The sequence below is a fragment of the Ochotona princeps genome, chromosome 1 (assembly GCF_030435755.1).
Source record: "Ochotona princeps isolate mOchPri1 chromosome 1, mOchPri1.hap1, whole genome shotgun sequence".
NCBI classification, from domain to species: domain Eukaryota; kingdom Metazoa; phylum Chordata; class Mammalia; order Lagomorpha; family Ochotonidae; genus Ochotona; species Ochotona princeps.
In genome coordinates, this window is record NC_080832.1 from 17,541,747 (window position 1) to 17,564,587 (window position 22,841).

Genomic DNA, 22,841 nt, shown 5'->3' on the forward strand with positions numbered 1-22,841 from the left:
TCGAATGGAAGATCTTCCTCTCTGTCTCTCCTCCTGTCTGCATATCTGACTTTGTAATAAAAAATAAATAAATCTTTAAAAAAAACCCTGCAAGGTAGAAACCCTGCGGGTCCAGTCTCACTTTAGATTCTATACTGCAACATCAACTGTCTGTTTCTAGATGGTGCGCCTGGTCAGCTCCACAGATTGCACACTTGTCAAGCCCCACAACTATCAACTCTTTAAAATCAATCAATCAAACATTTGTCTTTTCTAATATGTGTGTCTCTCCTTTTTGTTCTTATTCTCTGGAAAATCCAAGTACATTAGCATTTTACAGTGTCTACAGTGTTTCTTGATATGTGTAGTCTTTGTTCTTCAAAATAGCAAACTCAACTTCTGAAATAAAATTTGAGAGACTATAAAAGAATATCTCCATCCCGGGACAATTAGCATGATTGCAGAAGAAAAATACAAACGTGTCTCTGCTTGGAATATAAAGTATCGCCATAAAATTAGCTTTCAAGATGAAAAGCTTACCATTTGGGTACGGCGTTTCACACAGTGTTAGAAAATCAACGATCGAATAGTCCATTTCTAGCACAGCAGTGCTTTTCCCATGCATCACTGTTAAGCAAGGTCTTCTTCCCACAGTATCATATGACAAACCTCCTGATAAAATAATGAAAGGCTCCCTGGAAAGAAAAGACATAGTTAGGATTACAATTAGCATATCAGGATATTTTTTGTATTCTATTTCAATTAATGCAACAACCATCTTAAATTCCGTAAGTCATTTACTTGAACAGTCACATGTAGGATTTTAATTGGATTAGGTAAGACCCAGGTGAATTCCTAAAATTAGCCTACAATAAAAATGAACAGCAATCACATTTAATTTTCTTGGTCTCTAAATGGTTTTCATTGAAACACTATATAAAAGTGTCATAAAATTCTCTCTGGGTTTCTACTGATAAGTCTCTTGAATATATTGCTTTTACTTTTATTTCCAGTTTTATAAAAGTTCCCAAAGAGAATCTTAACACCTTGAAATATCAATTGTATGCAATGAATTCATAACTCATAGATTCATCAAAAATTATTTCAGCTACAAATTACCCTTTGTGAGAACTGTGAAGAGTCACTCATTTCCTGTAAGCCTTACTCCTCCTTTGCGTCGCTGGGAGACACATTTTCAAACCACACCTCCTTTACACAAATCTGTATGCCGCTATCTTGTCATTGCAAAATACCCCTACAACTCTGTTAATCTAAATTCTTCCCTTTCTGTCATTGAATCTAAATGGTTTTTCAAAATCTCTAAATACATTTTCTTTATCTCCGATTTCCTTTCCACTGGATAGAAACGAAATTCTATGGGATATATTATACAGATTAAATTTCTGTGTCTGATTTCCAGTCTGTTATGATTTAATGCAGTATGTATCCCTACTTCCAAATCAAAGATGGACTCTCAACAAAACTGTTAAATTTATCTTGACTGTAGGATGCTGGACTTTCTGCCATTTTCTATAGCTATAATGAAAGCATACACTTAAATAGCAGAATGATGGACTTATGGCTGTTTTTGTAACAATACAGAGGAATCAAGTTGGCGGAGGGGATTTGGAAGGGGACAGGGAGTCCTGGAACCTATGGAACAGTATCATAAAGTAAACAAAATTTTTAAAAATGTTGCCTTACATTTTTGCTGTTGCTACATGCGGTGTTTCATTTGGACGTGCTCAGAGTTTTGAAAACTTCCCTACTCTACATTCTCCTACAAATCAGCTTCCAGAGATTGGAGTTTCCAGCAGGGGAGCGCAGATACTTGTCTAACTCTGGCTACAGAATGATTTCTCTTCCCTGCAGAGAGCTATCCACTTGAACCAAGCACCAAGCTCCAGGACATACACATATGGACTTGTGAGGGAAGCCGAGGATACCCACCCAGCCAGTTAGAGCAGTTCAATCAGTCCTGAGTGGGACAGCTGCTGGAGCCAAGTCACCATCATATCCAGAGTGTTTAAAGCTTACCCCAAAGCCACTAAAACAATCTCCTTCCTCACTCACTGTTCATGAAGTTTACCCCCTTCACCTCCATGTTAAGTCTTCCCATCTGCTACAAGCAGCATGTAAGTAGTAGGTAGTGGCTAAAAGTCTTAGTTTTGAAGCTAAATCATGCGCCTCTGATTCACGGCTCAGTCACTATGCTCTATGGAATCTTCTACAAGTTGCTGTTTCTGGTTTCCATATTTGTATTAGGAGATAGAGTTAATAAGGTGCAAATGTCACATGCTTTTTTAAATTGTGCATTTCCTTGCGTGCAGCACACCCTTTGTAATAGTTAATTACTATTATTTGTCAGTATCATTAAATCATCATCACCTACTGTGAAAAATTTCTTTCATGAGTGGAAAAGAAAACAGGAACAATAATAAACAAGTGTCACTAAATTTTAATTAGATTGATAGGCATCCAGATAATTTAACTTATTTCTTAATACATTTTATTGTTGTTATTATTTCATAGTACAGTTTCATGTTCCCTTATCCCCTCCCCAATTCCCTCCCCCCCCCCACAGTTCCTCTATATCATTACTAACATATAGTTCTTCATACTCAGTCTTATGTCCATCATTGTGGGCATAGACAACGGCAGAGAGTCCAGAATTCTATTGTGAAGATATAGTAAACAGTTTCATTGTAAGTCCATCTTAATCTGGAAGTCGAAATGCATACCACACTACATCCTCACATCTGGATGTTAGTCTCCATTTCACAGCTACTGTACATCTCCTTAAATGAAAAGTCATGATACAAAATCAACAATAGAAAGAAAAATAGAAATTTACAATGCCATGAAGTTAAATGACATGTTACTAGATATGACAGTCTCCATTACACAGCTACTATACATCCCATTAAATGAAGAGCCACAAAACAACATCAACATCAGGGAGAAAAAAGAAATTAACAACATCAAGAAGTTAAATAACATGCTACTAAATGACTAATGTGTAGCTGAAGAAATGAAAATCAAAAACCTTCTGGAAGAAAATGATGCTGCTGTATGATCTACGAGTCATTGAATGATTTAATCAGAAAGAAGTGTTTTGAAGAGATGAAACCAACAGAAAACAACAAAACCCATGTGACATAGTTTCCACTGATCTTTGTTGAAGTGTGTCTCCTCCAGACAATAGGCAGATGGGTTTTGTTTTTTAATCCAGTGTACTAATCTATGATGTTTGATTGAGCTGAAGCCATTTCCATTCAGAGTTTAATATACATGGGTGTTACTTTGGTCCTGCCATTTTAGGAATGGGTTGTTCATTGGTTTATTCTTCTGTTGTCATTTTAGTGGGATGTTCTTGCCATTTGCCTTTGGTTTTGGTAGGTGCTATTCCTCTTTTCTGTCAAGAGAACTTCTTGAAGTATCATTTGTAGGGCAGGTTGGAAAGAAGCAAATTCTTTTAGCTTTTCTTTACTGTGGAATAATTTTATTTCATTTTCAAAGACAAAAGAAAGTTTTGCTGGGTATGTTATACTGGGCTGACAATTTTTTTTGCTTTTAGAATCTGGACTATGTCACTCCATTCTCTTCTTGCCTGTAGAGTTTCCTGTGAGAGGGCTCCTGTGAGCTTAATTGGCATTCCTTTATATGTCAATTGATTTTTTTCACATGCAGCCACTTGTGCCACAACCTCCAGCGAGTTCTAGGTCTGGGTTCTTATATCAGAAATCCACCATGGTCTCCACAGCCCCAGCTCTTGTCTAACCACTCTCCACCTCCTGTGATACCATGCTGAGGCTGCACTGTTGTCTCTGCAACCTTTCTCCCCCTTCGGGTTGGAGCAGGACCCAGGATTAGAGAGACACCAGTTGTCCTATATAATTAGGTTGTTGGTGGTGCTGATCTTGCTGGAACCTGTTGGACGTTAGGTCTGGGTGCCACACGGACCTATTTTGACTGGTAGGCTGCCATAGTCAGTAATATTTTCCTGCAGGACCAGTGCAATCACTGACCTCAGCAAGTTCTCGCGAGATCAGCACATGCGCAGTTTGCTATTGTCCCCTGCAGTCCCAAAGCTATTGCCAAAGTGCCCAAAATGGCGCCTGATATACAACCACTACAGTTCTTGATCTGCTGGCCGTCAGATCCGAGGGCTATCCAGACCTGCCTTGGGTGGAACCCGTAGAATGCCACGTCATTGCAGTTCACTGAGACAGAAATGAGCTCACTCCCAGCTCAGCGCATGCTCCATCCCTTCCCTTGCCCTTTGCTCGTCACGCAAAATGGCGCCCAATTCAGCTCTAAGGGGCTGACCGGGCTATGGAATCCACTCAGTTCTCGCACTGCCTGTCTGAGATCTGCTGCTCTGTCTCTGCTCCTGATCAAATCAAATGTTCCAGTAGAACGGACAGTTTTTTGGGTTCACCACCCGAGCTCCCAGTGAAAGTCCCTTCCCACCTTGTTGCTGGTGGAGTTCCAGCTGCTGGTGGAGTTCAGATCGCCGTGCTGGAGTATCAGTCTCTGCAACACCACACCTTTGTGTCCGCAGCTTTCCTGTGTCTGGCAGTTTCCAGGTACCCCTCTGCTGTTGTTCTGTCCCTTCCTATTTCCTGAAATACGCCCCCTATGCTTCATCCTGATTAAATGTTTTTCCGTCTGCATAAACGTGTTCTTACCCTATTCCGCCATCTTGATTCTCCCAGATAATTTAATTTATAAACAATAATTACATACCTATACTTCTGCAAGTATATTATAGATTAGATTTGTTCATCATAAGGAGAATTTTAATAGTAAATGTAAATGAAATGAATGCTTGATAGAAAGACATCAATCAAAAAAAGTTATATATTTTAGCGCTATGCAGAATTATGAAAAGCCTAAGTTTTTGTTTGTATTTGACAATTGAATTAAAAGTCCTATGGAACTAAATTATTTTCTAGGTAATAAATCAGCTATGAAATTGAAGAATAAAATTGGATTTATTTTTTTAGAATTTCAAAATTTTTTATTTACTTGAAAGGCAGAATAACAGAGACAGAATTGGAGAAAACAGTGACAGGTTTTCATTTCATTTCATTGGTTCATTCCCCAAATGGCAACAACAGCTGAGGCTGGGCCATAGTGATGACAGGAGCCAGGAGCTTCTTCTGGACCTCCCATGAGGATGCAGGGACCCAAGGTCCTGGACCACGTTCTGCTGCATTTCCAACCACGGTAAGGAACTGTATCAGAAGTGGAGTTATAGAAGTTGGGGAGATTTCCCATCTACTGGTCCACTCTGCAAATGGCTGCATTGGCCAAGTGCTAGGCCAGACCAAAGCCAGAAGCCCCAAGCTTCTGATGGATCCCAACATGGGTACGTGTGACCAAGCACCTGGGCTACCTTCTACTGCCTTCCTGGGCACATTAGCAGAGAGCTGGATCAGAAACTCAGCATGTGGGATTTGAATTGGTGCCCACATAGGATAAAGGCACCAGCAGTGGAGGCTTAACCAGCTACACCATAGTTTGAACCCCAAATGTTATTTCTCTCTCTCTCTCAAAAAAAAGTTTACTTATCTACTTTTATCTACTTGAAAGGCAGAGTGAAAGTGAGCGTGACAGTGGAAGACGTATCAGTCTTCCATATCCTGATTCCTTGACAAATGTGTGTAACAGTCAGGGCTAGGTCAGGTTGAGACCAGGAGCCTGGAAATCCATTAGGTCCTCCATGAGCGACAGGAGCCCAACCACTTGGGCCTTTGTCTGCTGCCTTGTAGGATACATTAGCAACAATGGTGGCTCAGACGCAGAGTAACGAGAGCTCAAGCTAATATTACAAAACAGAATGACTGTGTCCCAAGTAGCAACTTAGCCAGTTGCATCATAACATCTGCCCCAAATATATCCTTAAACAAAAGAAAATGGATGGTTGCTTTCTTTGTTAGGTATGGGTAACACTGGGAGCAAATATTCTAGTTGTGAGCCAATGGAAACAATACAGATAAACCTGGAATAGGTCATACAATAACTAACTAGAGAAACAGTAATAATTTTAAAAACATTTACCTACCTGCCATTAAAATCTTTTAAAACTCAATTATTTTTTATTTATCTTAGAAGGGTGGGGGAATGGAAAGAGAGGGAGCTAGCTAAAGCTTTCATCTGATGGTACTTCATCCTGTTTCTCCAACAGTTAAAGCTATGCTAGACCAAAGCTCAGTCTGGGTCCTCTTTGTGGGTGGCAGAACCCCAGCACTCGAGATATCACATGCTGTTTTCAGGAGGCAGTGGCCAGAGGCAGAACTAGGACTCCAGCTCAAGCATTCAGATATGGGACGAAGGTTCATAAAACATTTCTTAACTGTTTGACCTAATGCATACCCCAGACTGAAATTTTACATGCTACAATAGGTTAACTGATAAGGCTGTAAAAATGTTAAGTCCATAAACTCAAAGAGTGTCTCTCATTAGATCAATATAAATATGACTAGATTTTATTCATGACAGGATTTTTCCCTTTGACAACAAAGGGAAACTGTAAGATCAGAACTTAAAACTGGTCAGATGAGAGTTCAATGTGTAGTCTGAAAATTACTAGAAGTTCTCTAGTCATTTGAATAACTGATTTACAGGCATTGTTATGGAGCTGTAAGAGCCACAGAAAAATGATTAGTTTTAATACGTACGTCAATGTCAAATGTCAAGTTTAAGATGGTCTAAAGATACTCAACTGCAAAACAGAATTTAATTCTCTTGGAAAGCCAAACTCCCTTTTTTATAAGAATTTTTTTATTGGAAAGGCAAATTTACAGAGAGAAGACACACAGAGAAAGATCTTCTATCCATTATTTCACTCTCCAAATGGCTGCAACACTCAAAGCTGAGCCAATCTGAAGTCAGAAGCCAGGAGCTGCTTCTGGGTCTCCCAGATGGGAAGGTGGAAAGTAATATACAAATTCAGTGTGAACACAAACAAAATTCCAAAAATGTTATTTTCAGAGCTAGAAAAGATGATGCAAAAATTCACCTGGAGACATAAGAGACCATGAATAGCCAAAGCTACCCTGAAGAAAAAACATCAAGCTGGAGGATTTGCAATTCTATACCTCAAGACATACTATAGAACAGTGATAATAAAAGCAGTGTGGTACTGATACAGAAACAGAGGAAAAGATCAATGGAATAGCATAAAGAACCCAGAAGTGGGTTTTTCTTCAATTTGAGGGAATTTCTTCAATAAATGTTGCTGGAACAATTGGTATCAGCTTTCAGAATTAAGAAGCAAGACCCCCCCCCCCCCACCTTATACAAAAATCAGCTCTAAATGGATCAAGGGCCTGTATCTGCACGCAGAAATCACCAAATTATTAGAGGAAAACATAAAAAACACTCTGTAAGACATAAGCATTGGTAACCACTTCTTATAAAATTTACCAAACGCACAAGCAGTCAAAGCCAAAATAAGCAAATGGGACTACATTGAACTAAGAAACTCTGTAGAGCAAGGGACAGGATCAATAAGAGAAGAAGCAATGACAGAATGGGAGAATATCTTTACACACTACACAATAGACAGGGGACAAAGAACATCAGGAACTCAACAACAGAAAAAAACTGCCCTACTAAGAAGTAGGCAAATGAAATGAGCAGGCATTCTCAAAGGAACAAATTCCTAACAGACATTAAAAATTTGCAAATTCCTAACAGACATTAAAAATTTGCAGGCTCCCTGCTGTTCCACCTAACTCTAGTGAGATTGGCTTACATTCAGAAATCTATTAACAATCCCTGCTGGTGTAGACGTGGGGAGAAAGGTACCCTACTCCAGGTACCCTAGACCTTAGGATGCTGCACCAATTACTGAAGACACAGGAGAGTGCTAAAACAAATGAAATTGGATCTACTGTTTCTCAGGAGTGGGATAGCTGGGTCATATGTTAGCACCTTTTTTTCATATGATTATTAGCTGCTAATTAATATTTGCAATCACGTATACATTAAGAATTCAGAAGAAGATCCAAATCACCAGAACTGGAAATGACACAGGAGTTAGTACAAAGGAACTGCATAAAGTTCAGGAAAAATGCCATTTCTTCACTTGAAGAATGCCTGCTCCTTCAAAGTCAAAATAATACTTGATCTGTCACAGACTCTAAACAGCCTGCCTACTGTTTATAAAAGAAACAGGCTGGCTTCTTATTACTGATCAATCAGAAGAAGGCCACAAGCATTGCAGATTGATAAAGGACTTGCACACAATCTGATCACACACTGTTAGACCCCACCCCCACCTTATAAGATTCATTGCTCTAAATCCCTCACAGATCTTTTGAAGACTGAGCAATAGCTGCCTGATTCTGAATTTTAAGCTCTGCAAAAGAAAACTCCTTCTTCTCCTACATTCCCAGTATAATGACTGGCTTGCTTTATATAGAGTACATAGAGCCAGGGATAGGTGATGAGACCATTCAGGCCTTTGAGGTCTTGGCCACACCTTCAGGTGGGCGGCATCAGCATTGCCCACCCATTTCCTAACTGATTAAGAGACCATCAATGGGGACCATCTTATCTGTAGATTTCCGCCCACCAAGGAAGGATCAGGGAATGCTAAAATCCCAAGACCCTTCCTCAAACCTTGGGTGTCTCTCTCTCCGTCCCCTTTCGAGAGGCACCCCACCTCCCTCTTTCTCTCAGGAAGTGCTTTCCCCTTCCTCTCCCTTCCCTGCTCACCTGGTCCCTTTGCAAATAAACTTTTTTGTCTGCAACAGATTCCGGCTTTTTATTTCTATACTAAGCTGAGGAAAGAACCCACCAGGCATTTCTGGTAATAGGTGATGTATACAATAACTTCTGAATAAAAATCAACACTTCTAATGCTGTGTGCCGTAAAGCACTGAAGGATTTACCTGGAGGTAGATATTTAACCTAGCAGTTAAAATGCTGGTTAAGACACCCGTGTCCCATATCACAGTAACTAATTTCAACACCTAGCTTGAGCTCGTAACTCCAGCTAACGCAGACACTGGGAAGCAGCAATGGTAGCTGAAGTCACTGCACCACCACCACACTCACTAGTCTCAGTGCACAGGCAGCCATATAGGCATCTGGGCACTAAGCCAGTACATTAGAACAACGTATCAACTTCTGTGCCTCTCAGTACATTAAAACAGTTAAAAAACTTAACTGTGCCAGTTAAAAAATTTAAACCCAAAGTTGCTTCTTGCCGAAAATTTGGTCATATCCACTTGTTACATGGCTCATTAATGAAAAGTTTGGGAGAAGGGAAGCAAAGGAGCTACAAATTTTGATTGAACTTTAAAAAGTTCTCGGAAGAGTCCAGCGCTGTGGCATGGTGGGGTAAGCCTCCCATATAGTACTGCCATCCCATATAGGAACCAGTTCTTGTCCCAGCTGCTCTACTTTCAATCCAGCACCCTACTAATGGCCCAGGAAAATATAAAGATTGCCCAGAGACCCAGAGCAGCTCCTGGCATTTAACTGGTCCAGACCTGGCCATTGTAGTCATTTGAGGAGTGAATTAGTAGATGGAAGATTCTCTCTCCCTCTCCCTCTCTCTCTCTGTAAATCTACCTCTCAAATAAAATAAGTAATTCTTCCAAAAAAAAGTCTTGGGAAAGTCAAATTAAAATTTAAAGGTTCATTTTGTTGCAATTTTTAAAAAAATCTATACATTTTTTAAATATGCAGCTCCATGAAATCCTTTACAATCCATCTGCCAAACACCTAAAGTGCTAGACACATAACATTGTGTTATGAAGAACTTCATAAAGAAGAAATACCATTCTCATTTTTCTGAAGTAAAAAGGTCAGTGAAGTTAAGCATGTGCTGATCTTGCCAGAATTTGCTGAGGTCCGTGATTGCACTGGTCCTGCAGGAAAATATTACTGACTGTGGCAGCCTACCAGTCAAAATAGGTCCGTGTGGCACCCAGATCTAACGTCCAACAGGTTCCAGCAAGATCAGCACCACCAACAACCTAATTATATAGGACAACTGCTGTCTTTCTAATCCTGGGTCCTGCTCCAACCCGAAGGGGGAGAAAGGTTGCAGAGACAACAGTGCAGCCTCAGCATGGTATCACAGGAGGTGGAGAGTGGTTAGACAAGAGCTGGGGCTGTGGAGACCATGGTGGATTTCTGATATAAGAACCCAGACCTAGAACTCGCTGGAGGTTGTGGCACAAGTGGCTGCAAACAAAAAGTTGTGTACCAACTGCATTAAGTAAAATCGCATTGTAGCCCTCTGGGTGACACAACTTAGAAACCTGCCCCGGACTAGAAGCGTCCCTCCATCTCCCATTCCTCCCGCCAGGCTGCAACCACTGCCAAGAGAAAACAGCTCCTAGAAGCCATAGAGAACAATGCCCCTCTTCCTTTACATATAACAAAAGGAAGGAATGTAAGGAGTTATTCCAATATCCTTCCCTGGACCCAGCGCCATTCCTTCTTCCTCACAGCTCATGAAGTTCGTGCCGGTCCAGCTTTCCACCAATCAGATGTAACCTGGCATTCCACCTGAATCCCACCCCAATCTTCCAGCCCCCTCCCCAACCCGGCCCACTCGCCAATCATCCCTAGACATTCACCTGCAGGCGCCAATCCCCTGGGGACCTGGCCTCAATCCCTCCCAATCCCCGCCCCCTACACCTGGCAGACAAAAGCCCCCCCCCCCCCCAGGTGCGGATCGCCCTCTGGTCTCTCTTATCCCTCCCTCTCTGGTCTCTCTCTGGTCTCTCTCTCTCTCTCTCTGGTCTCTCCTCCTCTCTCGCTCTTCTCTCTCTCTCTTCTCTCCCCTTCTTTCCTGATCTTCACCACCTCTACCCTGTTCCTGCCCCGTTGGAATAAACCTCCTAAGATAAAAAAAAAAAAAAAAAAAAAAAAAAAAAAGAAACCTGCCCCAAGGAAAAGATTCTGCTATATTACTGAAGACTCCCCTGCAAAGGAGCAAAACCCTACGCCAACCTCAGAGTTAACTGAGCAAGACATCGAGAAAATGGGGCACACAGAATCCATAAGACTCATTTTAAAGATTTTGATCAACAATGAGAAGCTCATGCAAGAGTTCAAAGAATTTAAGGAAGCAATAAAGCAAATCAAGGCGGGTACATCAGAAATTAAGAACACAGTAGAGCATATTAAGAGTACAGTGGAGAGTCTCCAAAACATGATGAAGCATGCAGAACAAAGAATCTCAGAATTGGAAGATATTTCCTGTCATCAGGGGGAAGCAAACAAAAAGCTGGAAGCAGAGCTGGATCAGGCCAAAAAAAGGATTCAAGAATTGAAAGACATTATTAAGAGGCCAAATCTAAGAGTTATGGGAGTCCCAGAAGGTGCAGAAAGAGAAGCTGAGTTTGCAAATGTACTTAATGAAATCATAAAGGAAAATTTCGCTAATCTGGAGAAAGAATTGGGAAACAACATCCTGGAGGGGCACAGAACTCCCAACAGGCTTGATCAAAAGTGATCTTCACCATGACATATGATCTTCAAGCTCTCTTCAACTGAATATAAAGAAAAAATCCTTAAATGTGCATGTGAAAAAAATCAATTGACATATAAAGGAATGCCAATTAAGCTCACAGGAGCCCTCTCACAGGAAACTCTACAGGCAAGAAGAGAATGGAGTGACATAGTCCAGATTCTAAAAGCAAAAAAAATTGTCAGCCCAGTATAACATACCCAGCAAAACTTTCTTTTGTCTTTGAAAATGAAATAAAATTATTCCACAGTAAAGAAAAGCTAAAAGAATTTGCTTCTTTCCAACCTGCCCTACAAATGATACTTCAAGAAGTTCTCTTGACAGAAAAGAGGAATAGCACCTACCAAAACCAAAGGCAAATGGCAAGAACATCCCACTAAAATGACAACAGAAGAATAAACCAATGAACAACCCATTCCTAAAATGGCAGGACCAAAGTAACACCCATGTATATTAAACTCTGAATGGAAATGGCTTCAGCTCAATCAAACATCATAGATTAGTACACTGGATTAAAAAACAAAACCCATCTGCCTATTGTCTGGAGGAGACACACTTCAACAAAGATCAGTGGAAACTATGTCACATGGGTTTTGTTGTTTTCTGTTGGTTTCATCTCTTCAAAACACTTCCTTCTGATTAAATCATTCAATGACTCGTAGATCATACAGCAGCATCATTTTCTTCCAGAAGGTTCTTGATTTTCATTTCTTCAGCTACACATTAGTCATTTAGTAGCATGTCATTTAACTTCTTGATGTTGTTAATTTCTTTTTTCTCCCTGATGTTGATTTTGTTTTGTGGCTCTTCATTTAATGGGATGTATAGTAGCTGTGTAATGGAGACTGTCATATCTAGTAACATGTCATTTAACTTCATGGCATTGTAAATTTCTATTTTCTTTCTATTGTTGATTTTGTATCATGACTTTTCATTTAAGGAGATGTACAGTAGCTGTGAAATGGAGACTAACATCCAGATGTGAGGATGTAGTGTGGTATGCATTTCGACTTCCAGATTAAGATGGACTTACAATGAAACTGTTTACTATATCTTCACAATAGAATTCTGGACTCTCTGCCATTGTCCATGCCCACAATGATGGACATAAGACTGAGTATGAAGAACTATATGTTAGTAATGATATAGAGGAACTGTGGGGGGGGGGAGGGAATTGGGGAGGGGATAAGGGAATATGAAACTGTATTGTAAAATAATAACAACAACAATAAAATGTATTTAAAAAAAGATACAATATTGCCAATGAGATTAGGCCATCCTTAAGGTAGAGACACTTAGGCTGGTCTATAAAGCATAAGAGACAATTCTACATTCTAAAAAGATTTCTATTCAAAGAGAAGAAAAAGAAGATGCCAGAGAAATAAGGTTGACTACTGGTTAAGAAGTGATTAATCTGGAGAATCAAGATGGTAGAATAAGGTAAGGACATGCTTAAAGAAACAGAGAAATGTTAGCCAGTGTGAAGCAGGAGGGCACATCTCAGGAAATAGAAGAAGATAAAGCGACAGCAGAGGGGGACCTAGAGAGTGACAGACACAGGAAAGTAGCAGACACAACAGTGTGGTGTGGCGGTGACCCCAGCAGCATTCAGCGAGTGGCGATCTGAACTGCACGAGCAGCTGGAACTCTACTAGCAACCAGGTGGGAAGGGATGTTTACCGGGAGCTCTGGAGGTGAACCCAGACAAACAACTGCTCATTCTGTTCATCCGTTTGATTTGACCAGGAGCACAAACAGAGCCACAGGTCCCAGACAGGTGGTGCGGGGAAAAGGGCGGATTTCATAACCCAGTCAGCCTCTTAGAGCTGTGTTGGGCGCCATTTCCTTTAAGGAGGCAAGGGCTATAGAGCAGGACTGCGCATGCATGGAACTGGGAATGAACTCATTTCTGACTCAGTGAACTGCAACAACGTGGCATCCTACAGGTTCCAAAACAGGTCCGGGTAGCCCTCAGACCTGACAGCCAACAGATCAAGAACTCTAGTAGTGGTACATCAGGCACCATTTCTTACAGTGTGGCAAACAATTTAAGAATGCAGAGGACAACAGTGAGCTGCACATGTGTTGAGCTTGGCAAGAACTCACCAAGCTCAGTGCATTGCACTGGTCCAACAGGAAAATAATACCAACACTGGCATCGTACGGGTCAAAATAGGTCTAGGTGGCCCGCAGACCTAACAGCCAACAGGTTCCGGCAAGGTCACCAACACCAACGATCTAGCTGTATGGGACACCTGGTGTCTCCCTAATCCTGGGTCCTGCTCCAACCGGAAGTGGGAGAAAGGCTGTACAGACAATGGTGCAGCCTCAACACAGTATCACAGGAGGTGGAGGGTGGTGAGCCAGGAGCTGGGGCTACAGAGACCATGGTGGATATCTAACATAAGAACCCAGACCTGGAACTCACTGGAGGGAGTGGCACAAGTGACTCCAAACTAAGAGCCATGTACCAACTGCAATAAGTAAACACAAACTGTAGACCTGTGGGTGACAGAGCTCAGAAACCTGCTCAAGAAAAATAACCTGATATCCAGAAGCCCAATTACCAAGAGCAAAAGAAGAGACAGAGGCACAAAGAATACTACTGAAGACTCCTCTGCAAAGGAATAAAACCCTTTGGTAGCCTCAGAGTTCACTGAGCAAGACTTCGAGAAAATGTGGTATACTGAATTCAAATCACTTGTTATAAAACTTCTTATCAACGAGAAGCACGTGATGCAAGCATTCAAGGAAATCAAGAAATATGTCACACTGGAAATAAATCAAATGAAAGCTGATATATCAGAAATGAAGAATACAGTGGAGCAAATTAAAAATGCAGTGGACAATCTCCAAAATAGAATGAAGGAAGCAGAAAAAAGAATCTCAAAATTAGAACATATTTCCTGTCACCAGGGGAAACAAACAAAAAGCTGGAAGCAGAGCTGGATCAGGCCAAAAAAAAGATTCAAGAATTGAAAGACATTATTAAAAGGTCAAATATAACAGTTTTGGGAGTCCCAGAAGGTGCAGAAGAGGAGCTGGGTTTAAAAATGTATTTAATGAAATCATAAGGGAAAATTCCCTAATCTGGAGAAAGAATTGGGAAACAACATCCTGGAGGGGCACAGAACTCCCAACAGGCTTGATCAAAAGTGATCTTCACCAAGACACATGGTAATCAAGCTCTCTTCAATTGAACATAAGGATAAGATCCTTAAATGTGCATGTGAAAAGAATCAACTGACATGTAAAGGAACGCCAATTAAACTCACAGGAGCCCTCTCACAGGAAACTCTACAGGCAAGAAGAGGATGGAGTGACATATTCCAGATTCTAAAAGCAAAAAAAAAATTGTCAGCCCAGGATAACATACCCAGCAAAACTTTTCTTTGTCTTTGAAAATGAAATAAAATTATTCCACAGTCAAGAAAAGCTAAAAGAATTTGCTTCTTTTCAACCTGCCCTACAAATGATGTTCTCTCCACAGAGAAAATAGTGCCCACCAAAACCAAAGGCAAATGCAAAGAACATCCCAGTAAAATAACCAGAAAATACTAAATCAAGAAGACTAAATCAATGAACAACCCATCGCTAAAATGACAGAACCAAATTGCCAATTATTTGCCTCAACCCTGAATATAAATGGGTTAATCTCATCAATCAAACAGCATAGATTAGTAGACTGGATTAAAAAACAAAACCCATTTATTTGTTACCTACAGGAGATATATTTCACCAACAAAGATCAGTGGAAATTGTATCTCATGAATTTTGATTTTTTTTGTTAGTTTCATCTCTTCAAAACATTGTTTTCTGATTAAATTCTTCACTAACTCATAGACCATACAGTAGCATCATTTTCTTCAAAAAGGTCCTTGATTTTATTTTTCATTTCTTTAGCATTACAGTAGTCATTCAGTAGCATGTTATTTAACTTCATGGTGTTGTTAATTTCTTTTCATTCTTCCTGTTGTTGATTTTGTTTCGTTGCTTTTCATTTAACGGGATGTGTAGTAACTGTGTAATGGAGACTGTCACATCTAGATGTGAGGATACAATGTAGTATGCATCTCTGCTCCAGACAAAGATGGACTCCCAATGAATCTGTTTACTATATCTTGAGAATAGGATGCTGGACTCTCTGCCGTTGTCCATGTCCGCAATGATGGACATATGATTGTGTATGAAGAACTATACAATAGTAATGATACAGGGGAACTCAGTGAGGGGGGAAGTAATTGGGGCGGGGATAAGGGAGGTCCCATGATCTATCGAACTCTATCACGAAATGATAATAAAAAGAAGCAAAATTAAAATAAAATGAAATAAACAGAAATACTTAATTTGCAAAGAAGAACTGACAGATCATGTCCATTGGCACCTGCCAGTTGGGCCTGACCTAGAGCTGGACAAAGGCAGAAGTGTCTAGTTTACTTATCAGAGTGACTGTGGTCAAGGTGGGAAGGAACGGTGCATTAGCTTTCAATTTTAATGAAGATTCCAGGGAGATTCTTAAGGAAACACGAGTGAAAGGGAAAAAAAGAACCTGTTTAATTTACTGAAAAAGCAATTTTAAAACTGAAGTAGACCTTTTTAAGAAGGTGATAACATTGATTTATTCAGTATTTAAAAATGAATACTAAAGACAGAACATTGAAACTTTCATTTCTAATCCTGTAAGTGGAAATTATTGTCACTGTGATCAAACTTGGAACTCATAAATATTAATATCACCTAGGAGCAAAAACCAGAAAAGTAGAGCAGAGTAAGACTCTTTCCTAGAATGCTACTGTCGCTGCCAAATAATATTTGCAATAGTGTGTACACCTAGACTTCAGAAGAAAATTAGCACCGTTGGTTTAAATGTTAGAATATTTCTTTCATGTTGTATTAGAAACATAGAATTTTTTCTTCTGGTTTCCTTCATTTTCTTTTTTTGCTACCATCCTCTTGCTATGACCATAGGTCAAATTTAAAAAGTAAAAATGGGTTGGTCACAAGAGTTTCCTAACATAAAATTGTTCCCCAATCACTTGTAGAGAATTTATTAAGGACTAAGAAATGCATGAACTATTTTGCTTACAGTGGTACCTGACTTAACTAGGCACAACCACCTTTAGACCTCTTCAAGGTTTATAATCTCTGTCTCCAGTGAAGTCAAGTAACTGCCAAAGCTCACACAATCAGGGGTTTAACAATCAATTAAAAAGATGCTAGACCTTTGGGAGTTCATTTCATTGTCTGAACACAGTGCATCTACTGGATCTCAATGGCAGGATACACAAGGCAAAAGCGAAAAATAATAGCAGTTTTGAGACTTAAGACATTTTTTAGTGTAGTGCCTTTTCTCAAATTAGAGCAGAGCTAAGGTGAATATGTCTGGGAAACAAATTAAAAGACAAAGTGTGCCAGGTTTAATTACCAGCGATTCTTTACATTTACAGTGATTCTACAATGATTCTAAGCTTCTGTGTGCCTCAAAGTTTCCTGTAGATTCAGTTAAACCACAGATTGTCCTCCAGTCCCCAGTACTGGTTCTGTTCAGTCATTAGAATCTAAGAGTTCTCGGATAGAATCTGAGATTTTTCCATTTCTAGTAAGTCCTCAGTTAATGCTACTGGAACCAGAATCAGTGCAGAAGTCCACTCTCCTACACAGCTGTAGTGAACACAAACACACATTTTCTAGGGAATGGAAGATTAAATTCTAGGGCTCCTTTGGAGAGGTGTGGAACTTTCAAAGAAGCATTTTACTAAGATTTTCAAATAAAAATTTTACAACATTTATTGATTAGATACTAAATATGACATTTGACACACAAAAAAATATACATCAAGATATATAAATTATAAACTCCTAATTCTCATTTTTCATATAGTTCACTTTCTTTAAACACAACCAAAGATTTCCTTCAATAGTAAACTATATTTATTTTTGTAATAAAATTTTTAAAAATTGCAATATTTTATGAAACGATTTCATTTCTAAAGAACAGATATATTTTAATTAACACATATATAGTAGAAACAGGTTAAATTTTAAAACCTTTTTTCTTCATTGCTTGCTTATTTTCACTAGTGAATAAACACCATTAAAGATTAGGTAATTAGAAGACATAATTAGAAGTTTGAGAAGAACAATAACTCAAACTTTCCCAATATATTCTATAAACCTACTTTCCCAACATATTCTATAAACCTACTAATTAACAAAAGAACACAAAATGTTTTATCCTAAATTTACTAATTTTAGTTCTTTTAATAAGCACCAAAAAAGCGTAAAATTTAATACTGGGTGAGATAATTTTAAAGTAGGCATTTAAAAATAATGATAAAATAGCTACCTATGCTATTTGAATAATCATATACAGCAAATATTGGCAACAAAGCAAAAATCTTACCCAGATCTAGTCGTTTTGAATTCCACCTTGAGGATAGGTTTGCATGGCTCTGGCTTCTTCCCATCCTTTAACTGTTTTCCTAAAATATATTTTCCTGCATTAAATTCTAAAATTCTAAGTTGCTCTTAATTCTTACATTGATAATTCATAAAATTAAAATGAAATATAATAAAATTTATCATGAAATACTTTAATATTATCTTTGAAAGAAGTATGTAATACAAAATATTTTTCAATGAGTAAGCAAAATAATTATTTAAAATAAAGTACTGAAAATGAATAACTTAGTAACAACATTTTTACAAAATTCTCGTAAGAGAAATTGATAGTCATCAAAATGTTCTTAACTGAACATAAAAAAACCAGAATTTGAACTTGGTAACTGAAAATAAATTTTAGATATGAAAAACCTAAACCTGTATCACACCTTCACTTGAAAAGCATAAATCTGCATCAAATCTTCATTCAAATGTGACTGACTACAAAATCAATCACCATTGTAACAAATTCACTAATAGTTATCCTCCTGGATTAAAATCAAACCACTTTTATACCCAGAAGACTGCTAAAATATACCAGCTCCACTAAATATCTGGATTATTTCTAAAAATGTTTGTTAACTCCAGTTGCCTATTTTTATACGGTCATTGTAGAAATTTGAGAGACTGAAAAGTACATAAAGAAAACTCTCCCGTTTTTTAGAGATTCACCATCTCTGAGATGATTAGAACTTTCTGACAAGCCAGGATGCGTGGGGCTAGTCTTGCGGAGGAGTGGGCATTCCGCATGTCTTCACCACAACAGCTCCCTTTCTGCTCCACAGCTTTCTAAGTAACTCCATGACATTTAGTGTATTCTTCACTTTGTTTTTGCCCGACTGACAAGAACGTAAACTCCAGCAAAGCAAAGATTTTAACATGTAAGCTGTTTGTCATATCCCCCATGATAATACTGTTTATGCCTACTGGGTATGCAATTTAATGAATGAATAAATTAATGAATATTTCCTTAGGATTAAATTCTTGGAAATAAGATATCTGGATAAACCTATATTCCAGAACATCTGTGCCAATATATTAGAAAGACACAGACATACAGAAATTAATATACAACAAAATATTTATGTTAACACAAACTAACAAAAATACAGGGAAAAAAAACTAATAGAAACCTCAACACACCCTACCATTAACAGTAGACAGAACAACCAAACAGAAGATGAACAAGGGCATAGAAGATAAGACTGCAAGCCAATGACACCAGACATTCAGAAGCTATAGCGTCTAATAAAAACAGAATATTCATTCCTCTTCAGTGTTCACACACATTTTTAGGACAGAGCAGATGATTCTACTATGCAACAAATTTCAACGGACAAGAATATTCAAAGTTCTCTAATCTCAATAAAACAAAATCAGAAACCGTAGCAAGAAAAAAATGCAAAAAGTTAGAATATGGGAATTAAATAACATACTACTAAATAACCAATAGGTTAATGACACAATTAAAGGAAAGCTCAGGGACCAGCTTTCTACTGCAGTGGGCTAAGCCATCGTTTTCAATTCTGGGATCCCAAAGAGCACTTGTTGAGTGCTGGCTGCTCCAGCTCCCTGCTGATGCACCTGGGAAAGCAGCACAAGTATTTGGGCACCTGTCACTCATGTGGGAGACCTGGATGAAGTTTCAGGACCGGGGCTTTGCCTGGTCCAGCTGTGCCCATAAAGGGAGTGAACCAATAAACGGAGTTTCTCTTTCTTTCTCGTTTCTGTAACTTCTTCAAATAAATAAATCTTTAACAAAAAAAATAAATAAAGAAGTCACAATAGCCCTTAAAAAGAGGTATTTGGAGATGAAATAAAGATTGAAAAATCTTTACCTAGACTGCCTCCCCAGCCCCAGAAAAAAGAGAAGATCCAAATCACCAGAATTGGAAATGACACAGAGGTTTGTACAAAGGTACTGCAAAGAGTTCACGAAAAATGCAATTGAAAGTATCCTGCAATGCCCGAGACTTTAAAATGCACTGGTAATTTTTTTCATAATATTCATTTTCCATGGACTATTTAAAACCCCTCACATGCATTCATTTCTAATAAACTTATAATTCCATTTTCCATGAACTTTTTACAATACACATTTCAACCTACATTTTTTTTAGTTTAAAGGAATAGAATAAACAACTGAAAGACCGCAGTCAGAAAACTCAGATGAAACAATTATTTGAAAAAGATAATTACTGAAACTGACTCAAGAACCAGTGCCACAGTGCAGGGGATTAAGCTGCTGCCTGTAGTGCCAGCATCCAAGATGGACACTGATCTGTGTTCAGGACGCTATACTTTTTTTAATTGATAACTGTAGTTTTTTTTATTTTATTGCATTTCATTTTATGACATTGTTTCATAGGTTCTGAGGTTCCCCCAAGGATGCTATACTTTTTATCCAGCTCCCTGCTAAGGGGCTGGGGAATGTGGTAGAAGGCTGATTGTGTGGGCCTTTGTACTCTTACGGGAGATCTGGAGAAAGCACCTAGCTTGGTGAGCCCAGCTACAGTCATTGTGGTTATTTGGTGAATGATGTGGCCATTTGAGGAATGAATTAGTGGATGAATGACCTCCCTCCCTCCCCCTCTCTCCCTCTACCTGTCAAACAAATAAAATACACATTTTCAAAAGAAGAAACAGGCCACAAACAGGGAGCTGGATAGAAAGCAGGCAGCTGAGACATGATTTGTGCCTATACAGGATCCTGGCGCTTGCAAGCTGAGGACTTAGCCATTGAGCCATCACACCAGGCCCAACTTTAACGAGCCCTCATAAGCATGAATTGTAAAATACTTTGGCACCAAAACAAACATCTTTCAACCTATGGTTTTAAAAATCATTAGTCTTGGGCTCAGCGGCGTGGCCAAGTGGCTAAGGTCCTCACCTTGATCCCATGTGGCCACTGGTTCTAATCCCGGCAGCTCCGCTTCCTCTCTATCTCTCCTCCTCTCAGTATATCTGACTTTGTAATAAAAATAAAATAAATCTTTAAAAAAAAATCATTAGTCTTCCTCACAGAAAAGAAGACAAAAACAAGTTAATCTCCATGTTGTTAGAAGTAGCTTAAAAGGAAAAACACTACTCAAAATGGATAGCTCAGACTCAGATAGCTTCACTGCCAAATTCTGAAGGATACAGAAGTTGGAAAGCAGCACAGTTTGAAAATATTGGTAGAAAACAGAAGAAAAGTCTTTAGTTTTTAAAAATGGTGATATTACTAAGCATGAAAGCATAGGAAAAAGCAGCTCATTCTAAGGAATGCACAGAAGGATGGTAATTGCAGCATAATTTGTCGAGTTTAAGAATTGAAGACAAAGTGAATGCTTATGAATTTGAAGCAGCTAAGTGAATTGTAATACGACTAGCAGCTGCACAGCCATTAAGATGAACGAAACAGAGGATGTCAAAAGGTGTGCAGCAATTTAGAGTGCACTAAGTAAGATACCAGAAAGACTACTACAATCCCAATTTGTGGGGAAAAAAAATCACCGAGAAGACTTTCCTACATGTATATGTTTGCAAATCAATGCCAATGTTTTTAGAAATATATCTGACACAATTTACATGGTGACACAGGTAAGGGGTTGGAGCAGAATGAGGGAGAACAGCTAGTATGATATGACCCGTTTATAGTCAACGTACTTGAAAAATCTACCAGGATGTTTTGTTTGTTTTGGTCGTTCTTCTCACTGTATTTAATTATTTTCTAATATGTGTTTTAGTATCTGAAAGATAATTTTCTCTTACTCAGTGAATAATCAATCAACTAGTGCTATTTGTAGTTTACTGAGTTATAACTGCCAAGGCACAAAGTACATATATCTAATGTGTATAATTTAATGAGTTTTGACATTTGAATGTACATGCCACCATTACTTACTGAATCGTAATTCTCTCCCCACTTAAATGAAATGTCATCTCTATCGTTGTAGATATATGTTTATAACTGGTAATGGACCATCTAATTCTGTCATAATTTAAGAATCCAATGGATCAAGTTTTTTCCACCATATGAAGAAATGAAAATACAGTTCAACTTGAATCTCAGGCAAGCCAAATTATAAGAATTAGGAAGTGATTTTGATAAAGGTAGACAGAAGACTAGACAGAATATATCGGAAAGATTGGGCTGGAGGAAAAAGGACTAACCTGTTGGGGTTAGAGAAAGAATTGAGAAGGAAAAAAGAGAGACAGTGAAAGATAAAAGCCAAAGAGAGAGGTGTAAGTCGGAACAGCAATCTGTTGTTGTCCAAAGAACAACTTCAGAATCTCAACTCCTGCTGTAATCTGTTTAATGAGGAATTTAAACGTTCTCTGTGAAGGAGGACTTTATTCTGTGCAAAGCCCTAGTTAGTGTTAGACTAACTAAATTTGAGATTGCAAACTCAAAGTTTACATTTGCTTCAAAAATCACTGTTATATATATTCTGTTTTATGAGGTAGAATCTAAGTATTCAGATGTAATTCCTTTAATTTATTTCAATATTCATCATCAATATTCAATATTCATCACAATGCAACAATTTTGCAAGAAGGGTTCTGAATGCTATATTAAATTCCTGGAAGCCTGAGTTTGTGTAACTTCCATAACACTGATCAGGCACAAAATTCTCAACTTTCTTGTTGCTTAGTTGCCTTGTTAAAATACTTACTGATTTGCCTGAAAGGAAGAATTACAGAGAGACAAAGATACGTATCTTCTTCCACCTAGTGGCTTCTTCCCCAGACTGCTGCACTGGCTAGGGCTAGATCACATACTAAGCCAAGAGCCAGGAGCTGCACCTGGATGTCCCAGGTGAATGCAGGGGCCCTGAAATGTGGGTTATACTCTGCTGCTTCTGCCGCCTCCACAGACGTATTAGCAGACAGCTCACCTTGCTGTGCTACAATCCCAGCCCCGTTCAGATTTATA

At 38.8% G+C, this 22,841-nt stretch overlaps 1 protein-coding gene across 6 annotated transcripts in view; it reads right to left on the reverse strand.

The window, feature by feature from the left end:
- Positions 1–22,841, reverse strand: part of STXBP5 (syntaxin binding protein 5) — a 180,589-nt gene that overhangs the window by 65,553 nt on the left and 92,195 nt on the right. For all 6 annotated transcript variants that reach the window (XM_058666735.1, XM_058666644.1, XM_058666704.1 and 3 more), the window contains exons 9-10: positions 17,886–17,964; positions 520–674 (exon numbers count right to left, since the gene is read on the reverse strand). In XM_058666735.1, the coding sequence (XP_058522718.1) occupies positions 520–674; positions 17,886–17,964 (234 nt within the window). The remainder of the gene's footprint in view (positions 1–519; positions 675–17,885; positions 17,965–22,841) is intronic.